Source organism: Myotis yumanensis, unplaced genomic scaffold, assembly GCF_028538775.1.
Source record: "Myotis yumanensis isolate MYYU_CA2020_CCGP unplaced genomic scaffold, mMyoYum1.0.hap1 SCAF_2, whole genome shotgun sequence".
In the NCBI taxonomy this organism is placed as follows: domain Eukaryota; kingdom Metazoa; phylum Chordata; class Mammalia; order Chiroptera; family Vespertilionidae; genus Myotis; species Myotis yumanensis.
The window spans coordinates 3016489-3028600 of record NW_027223753.1 but is presented as its reverse complement, the minus strand read 5'-3'; the positions used below and the strand labels follow the sequence as shown (position 1 = coordinate 3028600).

Here is a 12112-nt window from a genome sequence, read left to right as displayed (position 1 = left end):
CTTTCATCGGGTCCTGGCTCTTCAGGTTATTTTTAACCGGACAAATTTAGCAGCGATGGCCTGCCGGGCAGGGAATCGGGTTAATGAGGTGCGGGCTCTCTGGGTACTCCCCCAGCTTCCTGGGCCAAGGCCGTTTCCAGTGCCCTCGAACGAAACCGCCAGGAGATTTCTCGTGCCATTGCGGCTTCTTAAGGGGAACACGGGCACTGCGCAGAGCCACGCTGCCTGGAAGCCGTGGACGGAGCCCTTACACAGGATCTGCGGGGCTGCTCGTGGCAGCTTACAGCCAAGTGGGAGCGAGCTGGGCAGGAAGCAAAAGGCCGAGACCCCACCGCCCCTCCTGGTGTGAGCTGGTAAGAGTCAATGTTACCAGTCCCTCCCATCCATTCAGCACTCGGTGATGACTGGTGATGACCGATGGGGGAAGTATTCCTAAGCTAATACATTGCATCAATAGATGCGGCTCAGTGAGGTGTCAGCCACAGCTCATCTTGGTAACAGTCCCTCCATAACGGGTGCAGTGACCTAACCACTGTCCCTTCTCTGCACTTTCCTACTGCCTTAGACAGCTGCCATCTCCCGCCGTTTTTGCTTCTGTAGAGACTTGTGAGGGTGGGCACACTCAGCATTGCAGCGCGGTGGGACCTGCTCCCCGGCCCCCCTCTGAGAGCTTGCCGGCCTGGGGCACTGGCCATCCCCGGCCCGGCCACTGGCAGCCGCACTGGGGAACCGGCAAAGTGAGGATAACTTAATGGAGTCATTATTCTACTCTTCTTTCTACAGGCAGAAATGTTTGTTTAAGTATTTTAAATTGGGTTTTCGTTCACAGATACTGATATTCTTTCCAAATCTGAAATAAAACTGTACTCGGTTTCACTACCAGGAGCGGTGTGATGGTGAGGGATGCGGCAGCTCCCAGGTCACCGCTCCGGCTGAGGAACGAGAGGACCTGCAGCGTCAGGCAGGTGTATTCGTGACTCAGTTCTGAACTCCCGCCTCTAAGCCGTTTGTGATGCCAGGCGCTCCCTCCCTGCAGGCTCCCGAGGTCTTGCCGCTCTGGCACGGACGTCAGGCCCTGAAACGGCGGGTCCAGGGGGGTTGGCAGTTCCCGTGTGACACCAACGTATTGATGTGCAAGCCCAGCTGGTGCAGAAAAGCCGCTGGCGGTTTGAACCCTTGACACAAGATGGACGTTTGCTTAAAATGTGACTCTCAGGGCATCATTTTGCCTCAAAACTTTAAATTTTAGGTCGTGTAGGTTAATGGTCCTTTTTTATGTATGTTAGTCCTCACACGAGGGTATTTTTCCCATTGGTTTTTTTTTTTTTTTTTTAGAGAATGGGAGGGTGAGAAAGAAACATCGATATAAAAGAGACACATTGATTGGTTGCTTCCCACACACACCCCGACCCCGGCTGGGGATCGAACCTGCAATTCAGGTATGTGCCCTTGACCAGGAATTGAACCCTGGACTCCGGTGCACAAGCCGATTCTCTAACCACTGAGCAGCACCAGCCAGGGCAATTTTCCGATTTAAAAACCATTAAGTTCCTCTTGCAGAAAGGGGGGCGCTGTGTAGGAATGGGAAGCTACCAGAGACAAGTTGCTGCCGAATCTGCTTTAATAATCAACAGAAGGCGAGCACAGGTGCAGGCAGCAGCCTGGGAGGGAGCCGAGGAGCTGTGGTGGGCCATCCTGCTCTGGAGCTCAGCCCTCGCCTGGGAGGGAGGAAGCTGGGCACAGGGTTTCCCTCTGCTGAGCAGCGCTCAGATTGCCGGGTGGAGCCTCCCACTGGCACCCGGTTAACAGTGGAGCTGTGACTCCGGAGAAACTGGCTTCCTGTGAGCATGGAGTCTCCTTATCTAAATTCAGAGCGGCACGCCCCTCCCGGCACGCAGGTAATCCTGGCACAGGGTAGCACAGGCACTGGGGAGGGGCTGGGCCAGGGAGTGGCTTGAGGCTGGGTGTTCCTTTATTTATTTAAAATATTGATTCAGAGAGGAAGGGAGAGAGAGAAACAGCAATGACGAGAGAGAATCATTGATCAGCTGCCTCCTGCACTCCCCCCACTGGGGATGGAGCCCACAACCTGGCCATGTGCCCTTGACCGGAATCAAACTGTGACCTGGTTCATAGGTTGACGCTCAACCACTGAGCCACACCAGCTGGGCTGGATGGTCCCTCACTGAACAACCATGTGGCCTAGGACTCGTCCCCTGTCGCCGTGATGACAACCCAGACTTTGTGCCACGTGAACGCAGGGAAAGCAAAGCTAAGCCCCAGCCAGAGCCTGAAATGAGGACCCGTGAGTGTGTCTGGGTTTTACTGCTGATAAGAAATCCCCCTTGCCCCTGTGCAACATCATGGTGGGAGCGCGCTTTTCTTATGGGCCTGGGCTTGCTCGTGACAGGCCCACACTCCTGGGCCAGCCCCATCTGCTAGGTGGGGCGCTCCCTCCGTGGGGGGACGTCACCCCCGCTTCTCGCTTTGGGTCCATGAGGATCTTTGCTCTGCAGGGGAGGCTCTTCCGTGAGGCTGTGCGGGGTCCGGCTGTTTCCTCTCGGCTCCGAGGTCTCCCTCTTGTCCGCCCCACACACTGGGTCGCTCCTACAGGATCATGAACATGAGCTCTAGCCTGTGGCGCCACCCGCCGCCCCGCTTCACCGGGCCCAGCACTGGCGTCCACCGGCCCAGGCTTTTGGAACAGGAGGCCTTTCTGAAAGGCACAGTGACCGCGTCATCAGAGCCAGAGCGGTGGCCTCCTTCAGGGCTATTTCGTTTCTGATGAGAGGCAGTAGCCCAGACATCAGCAGCTCGGCTCTCTCAGCAGGAGCTCGGTTCACTCGCCTGAAGCATCGGAGCTAAACGTGGAGCCTGGTGTGTGTGTGTGTGTGTATGTGAGTGTGAGTGTGTGTGTGTGTGAGTGTGTGTGTGTGTGAGTGTGTGTGTATGTGAGTGTGAGTGTGTGTGTATGTGAGTGTGTGTGTGTGAGTGTGTGTGTGTGTGTGTGTGAGTGTGTGTGTGTGTGAGTGTGTGTGTGTGTGTGTATGTGAGTGTGAGTGTGTGTGTATGTGAGTGTGTGTGTGAGTGTGTGTGTGTGTGTGTGTGAGTGTGTGTGTGTGTGTGTGAGTGTGTGTGTGTGAGTGTGTGTGTGTGTGTGTGTGTGTGTGTGTGTGTGTGCGCTTGTCTCCAGCCATAGCAGCAGACCTGCCAGGGCTTTGGGCTCTCACAGCTCTGACCCTGCACCTCCACTCTCCGCCCCGTCTCCCCGACTAGCTGGTCTCACCCAGAGGGAAGTGCGGAGAGCCCGCTGTGACAGTGGCTGTCTTACTGCGCTCTCTTCTCCCTCCGCCGTGTTTTACAAACACCGTGGCTCCAATGACAGCAGTGCTCCCACAGAGGGTCCTCACTCACTGCTCCTCGCCGAGTGGGCGTGAGCTGCGTGGCGTGAGTGCCCAGGAGCCAGTCCAAAGGGCTGGTGGCTCTCGGTGGTGTCAGGACCTGGCAGCCACCATGGTTAGAAAACGTGGGTCACGTCTCTCAAGGTCACATCTGTCATCCCCGAGTCCCTGTCAGATTACAAACCTCTCTGACCTGTATTTTACAAATTGAGGCCCCATTAAGGCTGTAGAGGGGACCGGAGGGGAAAGGAATCCGGGGTCTGTCTCCCCGTCACACTGTCTCTGGAATGAACTGTTCGCCCGCCCAGGACGGGAAGACGAGCTGTACCTGGCCTGGGCCTCGTCGTTCGTGCTGTCGTCACCCAGGTCTTGGAGCTGCTCTGACTCCTCGTCCATGGGCGCCTGGAACCTGCAGAGGAAGAGCCCGCCCACTGCGTGTCCTGAAGCTCACGCTGCACAAAAACCAAACTCAAGCAAACACTCAAGGGCCTGCCTAGGGCTTGGTCCTCAGCAGTTCCCGAGGGCAGGGCTGCTCTCAGGGAAGCTGCCTTCTGGTCAGGGAGACAGGCCTAGGTTGGTCAGGGCACAGCCGAGCCAGCGGCGGGAGGGACAGTGAGTGGAGACCGGCTTTCAGTCGGGGGGTCTGGGAAGGCCTCTGCTGACATTCAAACTGAGACCCGAGGATGAGGACGAGGCTCCCACCATCTGAAGCAACGACATTCCAGGCAGAGGGGGGAGCGGAGCTGGTCTAGGTGCTTCCGGAAACTGAAAGGCCACTGCAGCTGGGCGTGGTGGGGGCCGACGCGGTCAGAGGCCTCACTTAAACCTCATGGCGTGGCCCTCATGAAAGGGGCTCTTCCCAGTATGTGGCACCTTCCCCACACATTCTGAAGAGTCTGGGCTCCCCTGAGGACACCCGCCCACCGGTCTCACCTGGGCTCCAGTCGCTCCTTCACCTTGGCAATCGAGCGGACATAGGGCGTGATCTGCTTGGTGATGGTGGTCAGGCAGGCATTCTCCTGCTTCAGCTGGAGGAGGTCATGGAGCTGGGCTGAGGGGCCAAGGCCAGAGTGTTGGGTCTTATTGGCTTTAGCTTCTTACCCCCCAGCTTCACGCCATCGCCATATCCCAACTACTCCCCCCGTCACTTCTTTCTCTAAAGAGTGGAGTGAGACTCGAGAGGGCCTTCTACTCACTGAGTTCTGGCCCCAGATGCGTCGTGTTGGGGCCGGTTAGCGGCTGTGAGGCAAAGTCAAGGGCTAAGGGGCGAGCATGGGGCTTGGATCTGGTTAGTGGGTGACTGCCTTCCTGCCTCACTGGCACACGGGTTAGCTCCAGGACAGGGGTGCGCCCAGCAGGGCTGCCTGGGACCTTCATAGATCTCCTGCTCGTCAGCCACCCGCTGGTAGGACTCCTCCCACATCTGAAAGAGAAAGTAGGGTGGACACGCGTGTGGTGTGAGTTGGGATGTCCATTGGTGGCATTTCTGTCCTCTAGCTACTCAGAGCCGCAGGCACCGCCAGCCAGTCCATGTGGTTCCAGGCAGCAAAGACCCAGGTTCCAGAGCCTGCCACACCAGGCCTCCCGGGGCACCAGCCAATGCCCTCTTTCTCCCCCTTCCTGTCTGGGGGTGGCCCCTGTGCATGCTGAGGGCTGAGCTGCCGGGGAGCTAGGTCCTCCAAAGGGGGTACCTCCTGGAAGGCTGCTCTCATCCCCTCCACGGAGGCGTACTCCGAGCCGATCTGCGCGTCCACCTGCAGGGCCTTGCGGAGAATGTCTGCCATGATCTCCGCCTTGATGAGCGAGTGGTGCTTGGTGAGGTCCCGGTGCAACTCCTGGACCTGGTCCTTCAAGCTCTGCATCTCTGCCTGCAGGTGCTGCCGGGAGATCCCATGAGCGCCTGGGGCTCTGCAGGCTTGTCTCCTCGGGGTCTCAGAGGAGAGCTGGCTTCCAGGGTGGCTGGGCCTCGATGTGGGCCCTGCGCCTCCTCGAGGAAGGGGTGGGCCTTTCCCGCCCACAGGTCCCCCAGGCCCGCTCACCCGGTAGGAGTCCTCGTAGTGGCGGCAGTGCTCCGCGAAGGGCGTGTCCTCGCCCTCCGCCAGCAGCACCTTGGTGCCGATGGACCGGTGCAGCGTGGGCTTCTGGACCGGTGACCCCAACATCTTCCCCACCGGGGAAGGGCAGCTGGGCCCCAGCACCTTGGGGCCTGAGACTCCTGCCAACCTGGGAGAGAACCAGTGCGGATGCAGATGGGGGGTGGGAGAGTGGGAGGGTGGGAAGGCAGGCCCTCCCCTCCCTTCCCCTCCCTTCCCCCAGCCTCCCAGTGCTTCCCAGCCCCCTCACCCCAGACTGCACCCCAGAACCACCGTGGGAGCTCCAGAAAAGCCTAATGCAAGTCCTCACCCGAGACCAATGACATCTGCAGGGCGTTTTAAAACCCTCCGGGTGACTCAATGTGGAGGAGCGTCCATACGAGGAGTCAGGCTGGTCCCCAATAAACGCTGTGAGCCCTCACCCGCTGGCCCCGGGGCCGGGGCACATGCATTTCCCTTAATTCCTTCCAGGTCTCCCGCCCTGGGGGCTCAGGCCCCACCCAAGCTGCCCCTCCCTTCAGCGCCTGGGCACCCAGCCCCGGGAGCCAGGCTGCAGGAGCCAGGCTGCGGATGGGGAGAGCCCGCGTCCTCCCGGTCGGGCCCTGACCGGGCTCCACGTTGGATAAAAGCGCTCAGCCAGTCCTGGCCTCTGGGGTGCTCCTCCCTGCCCTGGGGGGGCCTTGTCACTCACGTGCTGGGGCCGCCCCCGGTACCCGCAGCGCGGCGCGGCCCGGGTGGCAGCAGCAGCGGCTCCAGGCAGCGAGCGAACTCACCGCGGTGGTCGCTGACGATCTGGGCGGAGACACCGGGTCGTGAGCCCCAGGACCCACGGGCGGGGGCCGGCTCACCCGCTCACCCGGCGCCGCGCACCTTGCTGCTCTGCGCGGGCCGGAGGCGATGCGGCCGCGTGGCGATGCCCTGCAGCCTCTCCATCAGCTCCTGCGAGGTGGGGGGAGGGGAGGCGCTCAGGCTGTGTGTGTGTGTGTGTGTGTGTGCGCGCGTGCGCGCGGCGGGGTGAGGAAGGCCCCAACAGCACTTTACCTGGGTGTCTGTTGGAGGCTCCCACTCTTCCCTGGGACTGTCTGGGAACCCCCACACCACCCCGCCCGAAATCCACAGGAAAGGTTGGGTGGCTGGACTCCCCTAGACGCTGCACTTTGGGGGAGTAGAGGCTTATGCTGCCTTCCAGGCTGTGCTGTCCTTTTATTTATTTTTTATTTTAAATACTAGAGGCCCGGTGCACAAAATTCGTGCACTGGAGGGAGGGAGGTCCCTCAGCCTGGCCTGCACCCTCTCACAGCCCGGGACCCCTCGGGGGATGTCCACCTGCCAGCTTATGCCCGATTTCCCCTGGTCTTAAGCCAGCAGTCAGACATCCCTCTCACAGTCCGGGGCTCTCACAGTCCGGGACCCCTCGCTCCTTACTGCCTGCCTGCAGGGGAAGCAGGAGAGGCTCCTGCCACGGCAGCTGCACTCGCCTGCCCTGAGCCTGGCTTCTGGCTGAGCAGTGCTTCCCTTGAGGGAGCGCACTGACCATCAGGGGGCAGCTCCTGTGCTGCGCGCCTGCCCCCTGGTGGTCAGTGTGCATTATAGCGACCTGTTATTCCACAGGTAGTTCCCTTGGTTGTCGATTTGCATATTAGGATTTTATTATATAGGATATACTTTTTAGTTTAATTTTTGTTGTTAATCCTCACTGAGGATATTTTTCCATTGATTTTTTTTTTTTTTTTTTTAGAGAGAGAGTGGAAGAGAGGGAAAGACAGAGAGAAACATCCACGTGAGAGAAACACATCAATTGATTGCCTCCCACATGAACCTCCTACCAGGACCCAGGCTGGGGATAAGCCTGCAACCAAGGTCCATGCCCTTGACCAGAATTGAACCCGGGACCCTTTGGTCAGCAGGCCGACACTCTATCTACTGTGCCAAACCGGCTAGGGCTTATTTTAAATATATATTTTTATTGATTTCAGAGAGGAAGGGAGAAGAAGAGAGAGATAGAAACATCAATGGTGAGAGAGAATCATTGATTAGCTGCCTCCTGCATGCCCCCTACTGGGGATCAAGCCTGCAAAACAGACATGTGCCCTTGACTGGAATCGAACCCAAGACGCTTCAGTCCGCAGGCAGATGCTCTATCCACTGAACCAAACCAGAGCTGGTGGGGGTGATGGAACCACTAGATCCGGTCCCCTGGGGGGGGGGGAGCCCTTCCCCTAGAAATGGGCTCAGCTGTTCGCTAAACAGTTTGTAGATGATGGTGTGGAAGAGGGGAAGGTAAGCCCAGAGACCCCTGGTCCCGCCTCCAGGTGACAGGCTGCCAACCCTCGGTGGTGGACTGGGAGACCCCGTGTTGGAGGGGAAGACCCCGCAGGAGCTGGGGACTCACATAGCCCAGGTCCAGGAACTCGGCCTTGCTGGCCAGGCTGAGGAAGGAGGAGCAGATGACTAGGTGAACCTGTGGGAGGGACACTGCTTGGTGCCCGGCCTGTGAGGGGCCCTCTGTGCCAGAGTGCCCAGCCCCGCACCCCGGCTCCCTTACCTGCAGGGTGGGCAGCAGAGTGGCCAGGTGGGAGAGCTGCTCCTTGAAGGCCTTGTCCTTCTCCTCATACTGGCTGGGGGAGGGGCAGCAGCCTCAGCTTCTAGGGGGAGGGTTTCCCACCCCCAGGGGGCCGGACCCAGTGGTTCCAGCACCCACCAGCTGTGTGCATCCTTCCCTGCCACCCTCCCCTCCCTGTGCCCCGAATGCCCCTGCCCTCTTCACGGGTGGGCACCTGCTGTTTTGCTCCCTGGGATGGGCCCAGGCTGTGAGCCAGGGGTGTGGAGCCGAGGGGCAGGGGCGGAGGCCTGGGCACTCACCTCTGCACAGCCTGCAGCAGCAGCGCCTTCCTCTCCGCCAGTCTGTCCTGGAGGGACAGGCTGCTGCTGACCCCAGCCCCAGCCCCGCCCCTCCCTCCCATCGCTCCCACTCCCTGGGCCAGCCTCACCGGCCAGGCTGGTGCTCTCTCCAACGGCCCCGCTCCACCACCTGGGCCCTCCCGCAGCGTCCCCTGCCGGAGAGCCCGGCGCCCTCCCCATAATTGTCACTTCCTGGGGAAAGTCTCCCCTACCACTCCCCCCACCCCGCGCCGCAGCTGGGCAGGCCCTGGCTTCCCTCTGAACTCTCGTGCAACTGTGGCTAACGCCTGGCAGTTCAAGGCCGGCTGCCCTGCTGGTGCCAGAAACTCCGCAAGGGCTCTGGGGGGCGCCCTCTGTCATGGCACCGGGGTCACGGCTGAGGAGGATGCCCAGCCTGTGGCTGGCCGGTCCCGCTACCTCACCTGCAAGCTGCCGAACAGGGAGTGAATGGAGGCCTCCTCCTCCGCCGCGCTGCGCCGCACCTCCTCCAGCATGGCCTGCAGCAGCGCGATGGCCTCCCGCGTGGCCGTCTGCAGGGCCTTCACGGCCTGGGGACAAGGCGGCCTCAGCCTCGCGGGCGCGCGCACGCGTCCCCAACCCTGTTCCGGGGGGCGCGCAGGGCACCCCGCGCTCACCAGCACCGCCTGCTCCAGCCGCTCGCAGCCCTGCACGTAGGCCGACTCGAGGTCCACGCAGTGGGCTCGGCTCTCCCTGCGGGGACCCCCGGGTGAGCCCGGCTCAGAGCCTCGCTCCTCCGGTCCCCTCGCCTCCCGCGCCCTCTACCCACCCCTGCATGTCCCGGAAGCAGCGGATACACAGCAGCGACTTCTTGTCGGTGGAGAACATGATGTAGGGCTCCGCGTGCAGCGCTGCGGAGGGGGCGGCGGTGAGGGCTGGGGCGGTGCCCGACCCCTGCCCCGCCCCTCGCTCGCCCCCGCCCGGCAGCCCCACTCACTGCACTTCTGGAGCACGTCGCGGCGGCGCTGGCCCAGGGCCACGATGTCGTGGCGCGCGAACATGCGGGCCCGGTGCGTCTCGTCGCGGCAGCGCGCACACAGCGGCTGCCCGCACGTGTTGCAGAAGTACGTGGTCTCCGCGTCCTGCGGGCCCAGCGCAGGCTCAGCCCGCCCCCCGCCCCTGAGGACCGCAGTCCCCGCGGGTCCCGGAGCCGCCGGCCCCAGCCTGGGGCGGCGCGCAGCTCAGCTCGGGGCTTACATGTAATCGGACGCTCTAATATCCCCACTTTACAGAGGAGAACCCCGAGGCTCAGAGGGTCAGTACGAGGCTCCGTATGGGACAGGCGACAGGCACCCGGGATGGGCTAGGGGAGGCGCTTACATGGAGTTCGAGAGAGAGGGCAGAAATTGCATTTGCAAAACATTTCACCTACAACAAAAGTGTGTGTGTCTGTGTGTGCGCGCGCGTGCGCGGAGACCTCACAAGCCCCCCTTGTCACCCTCAATAGTAGCCAAATGGCGGTGCCCCCTGGCCAAGTGGAGGCGGATGTGGCTGGAGGGGAAAGGGAGTGAGGGCTCGCTGGTTCCCTTTCCCAGCCAGACCCAGGGCTGAGAGTCTGGGACACAGACAGCAGCCATGGCGTTCACCAAAACAGTGGCTGTAGCAGCACAAGTTCTTACTTTAGCATCAAGGGCGTTCCCCACCCCCGCTCTCCGTAACCCAGCTGGCCGTCATACTGTCCTAGCGCTGGCCCTGCACCCCCTCCCAGCTGTAGGGGGTCCTCCCGGAATTGGGGATACCCGTCCCCCCCACAGGCCAGAGTCCCGTGCCCTCAGCTCCTTGTGTGTTTTTTTCTTAGACTCAGGGGCAGGGTCACCCCTCCCCACAGCACAGTCCTCACCTCCCTGAGGGCTGTGGGTGGCTGCCCACAGCTGCCCAGGTAGCAGTGAGCTGGGGGGCTGGTCCAGCCCTCCCCCTGCCGGTTCTCAACTCCACTCTGACCAGTAAGCTCTCCCCAAAGTGAATGGCCTTAACCTCCGCCACTGTCTGCCCATCAGCTCAAGTCACTCGTTCTGCACCTTCAGTCTGCCCACCTGTAAAGTGGGGCCTACATTTGGGATCCAGGGTGACTTAAGGAGGTGTTGGAGGACCCCCTGATGGGTAATCCTCTGAGTACACTCAGCCAGCATCAGGACCCTGTGACCTGGCGCCCTTGCCCCTCATAGGGGCCCCTGCCTCCCCCCAGGCGCCCTGCCTCCCCCCCCCTCCCCACAGGAGTCCTGCCTTCCCTGCCTCCCCATCCCCCTGCTTCCCCCCAGACTCCCCAGCCCTTCCAGAGGCCCTGCCTCCCCTGAGGCCCTGCCTGCTTGCTGCACTCCAGGTCGCAGTTGGCACAGCGCACCACCTCCAGGCAGTCCCCGGAGCTGTCCACGAGGAACTGCAGCAGCCGGTCCACCGGGGGGAGCCCGCTGGGGCCTTTCACCACCGTCTGGTGTCTGCAGAGAAGTTGCAGCCAAAATCAGAGGCCCCTTCCCGGGGGCTCCCTACCCGCTCCCACCCCACCTTCCAGTCTGGAACTAAAAATAGGGTGGGAGGTGGGGTGCCCCGCAGCCTGGCATCTGCTATAAATATCTCGGTCACTGCCCACTCTGACCCAGTCCTGGGCGCATCCTGGGAGGTCAGGGGCTGGGACCTGGGATGACAAGGCAGCGCCTGCCCTCGGCCCCTCTCAGGGCCACTCCCATAACCTGAGCGGGCAGCACCTGCTGACACTGACCTAAGGTTTCAGGGACCCCTGAGTGATTCTGGGAGTGTCCTGACGCGGTGCTCAGTTGGGGTGCTCCAGTAGCACTAAGTCCGGAGGTGACGCGTGCCCTAGCTCCCCTTGCCCCTGACTTTCTGGGGGAGCCCTGGGCCAGGAACCCCAGGCCTCAGTGAGTCTGACTGCAAAGCGGGCGGCAGCCCGTGCATCCTCCCGCGGAGAGGTTGGGCTGGGAGCGGCCTTTCCCAGGGTCTCTGCGGGGAGTCAGAGCCTGGCCCTCCCGGCACCTGGGTCCCGCCCAGGCGGAGCCAGCCCCACCCCCGCCCCCCGGGAGTCTTTGGGGCTCCGGGCACTCACTGGCACAGCGGACAGGCCAGGCGGCCGTCGGCGGCGCGGCCGCGCAGGCAGCCGGCGCAGAAGTGGTGGAAGCAGTCCAGCAGGCACGGGCGCTCGTACTGCGCGTGGCACAGCGGGCACACAAGCGGGTGTCCGCCCGGACCCTCCAGGGGCGCGAAGAGAGCTCCCGACATCTGCCGGCCGGGGTCGTGCCGGGCCGCGGCGGTCACGGGGCGTCGGCGGTCACCGAGCGGGGAGCGGCGGGGCCGCGGCTCGGTCTCGGAGCGCAGGGCGCAGGGCGCAGGGCGCAGGGGTTGGGCAGGGAGGCGAGCGGAGGGTCCGTCCGGGGCCCGCGCTCCCGCCTCGCCCGCACCCCCGCGGTGGCCCTGGAAGGTCAGACCGCGGGACCCGCACCGCTTCCGACCCGACGCCCGCTTCCCCGGCCTCCGCCGCTCCCACCCTCACTCCCACCCCAGGAATGCCCCTCCCCGTCCTCTGAGCGACCTGCGGGCGACGCCCCTTCCCGGCGGTGCCCCGCCCACGTCCCCAGGCCGCCCGCGGGGTCCGGCCACGGCCAGGGCTGCGGCCACGCCCTCCCCAGTCTCGGTGGAGGAGAGGCGGGGACCCCGCGGCGTCGAAGGACGCACCCCGCGCGGGTCCGA

The 12112-nt window shown here is 62.6% G+C and overlaps 1 protein-coding gene across 4 annotated transcripts; it reads right to left on the bottom strand.

Annotated features, from left to right (window-relative positions):
• Positions 1-1603: 1603 nt before the first annotated feature.
• Positions 1604-11895, bottom strand: RNF207 (ring finger protein 207). 4 transcript variants are annotated; one of them, XM_070403962.1, is made up of 17 exons: positions 11472-11895; positions 10716-10848; positions 9351-9495; positions 9183-9264; positions 9031-9106; positions 8818-8943; positions 8357-8403; positions 8040-8112; positions 7887-7955; positions 6365-6433; positions 6186-6286; positions 5441-5624; positions 5093-5278; positions 4773-4824; positions 4335-4452; positions 3730-3810; positions 1604-2607 (listed from the first exon to the last, which is right to left on the bottom strand). In XM_070403962.1, the coding sequence occupies exons 1-17, from the start codon at positions 11642-11644 to the stop codon at positions 2439-2441; spliced, it is 1884 nt and encodes a 627-aa protein (XP_070260063.1). In that variant the 5' UTR covers positions 11645-11895; the 3' UTR covers positions 1604-2438. The 4 variants fall into 4 exon arrangements, 3 of the variants coding, with proteins under 3 accessions (XP_070260063.1, XP_070260064.1, XP_070260065.1); XM_070403963.1 differs by having other exon boundaries at positions 5093-5269; XM_070403964.1 differs by having other exon boundaries at positions 8040-8108; positions 8357-8398.
• Between the last annotated feature and the right edge of the window lie 217 nt (positions 11896-12112).

Bases quoted from the DNA above. Each gene is read 5' to 3' on its own strand.
- RNF207 (XM_070403962.1), bottom strand. From the start codon at position 11,644: ATGTCGGGAGCTCTCTTCGCGCCCCTGGAGGGTCCGGGCGGACACCCG. The intron at 10,849-11,471 runs GTGAGTGCCCGG...ACTTCTCTGCAG, and splicing joins CTGGCCTGTCCGCTGTGCCA to ACACCAGACGGTGGTGAAAG. The intron at 6,434-7,886 runs GTGAGTCCCCAG...CCCACCTCGCAG, and splicing joins AGTTCCTGGACCTGGGCTAT to GAGCTGATGGAGAGGCTGCA.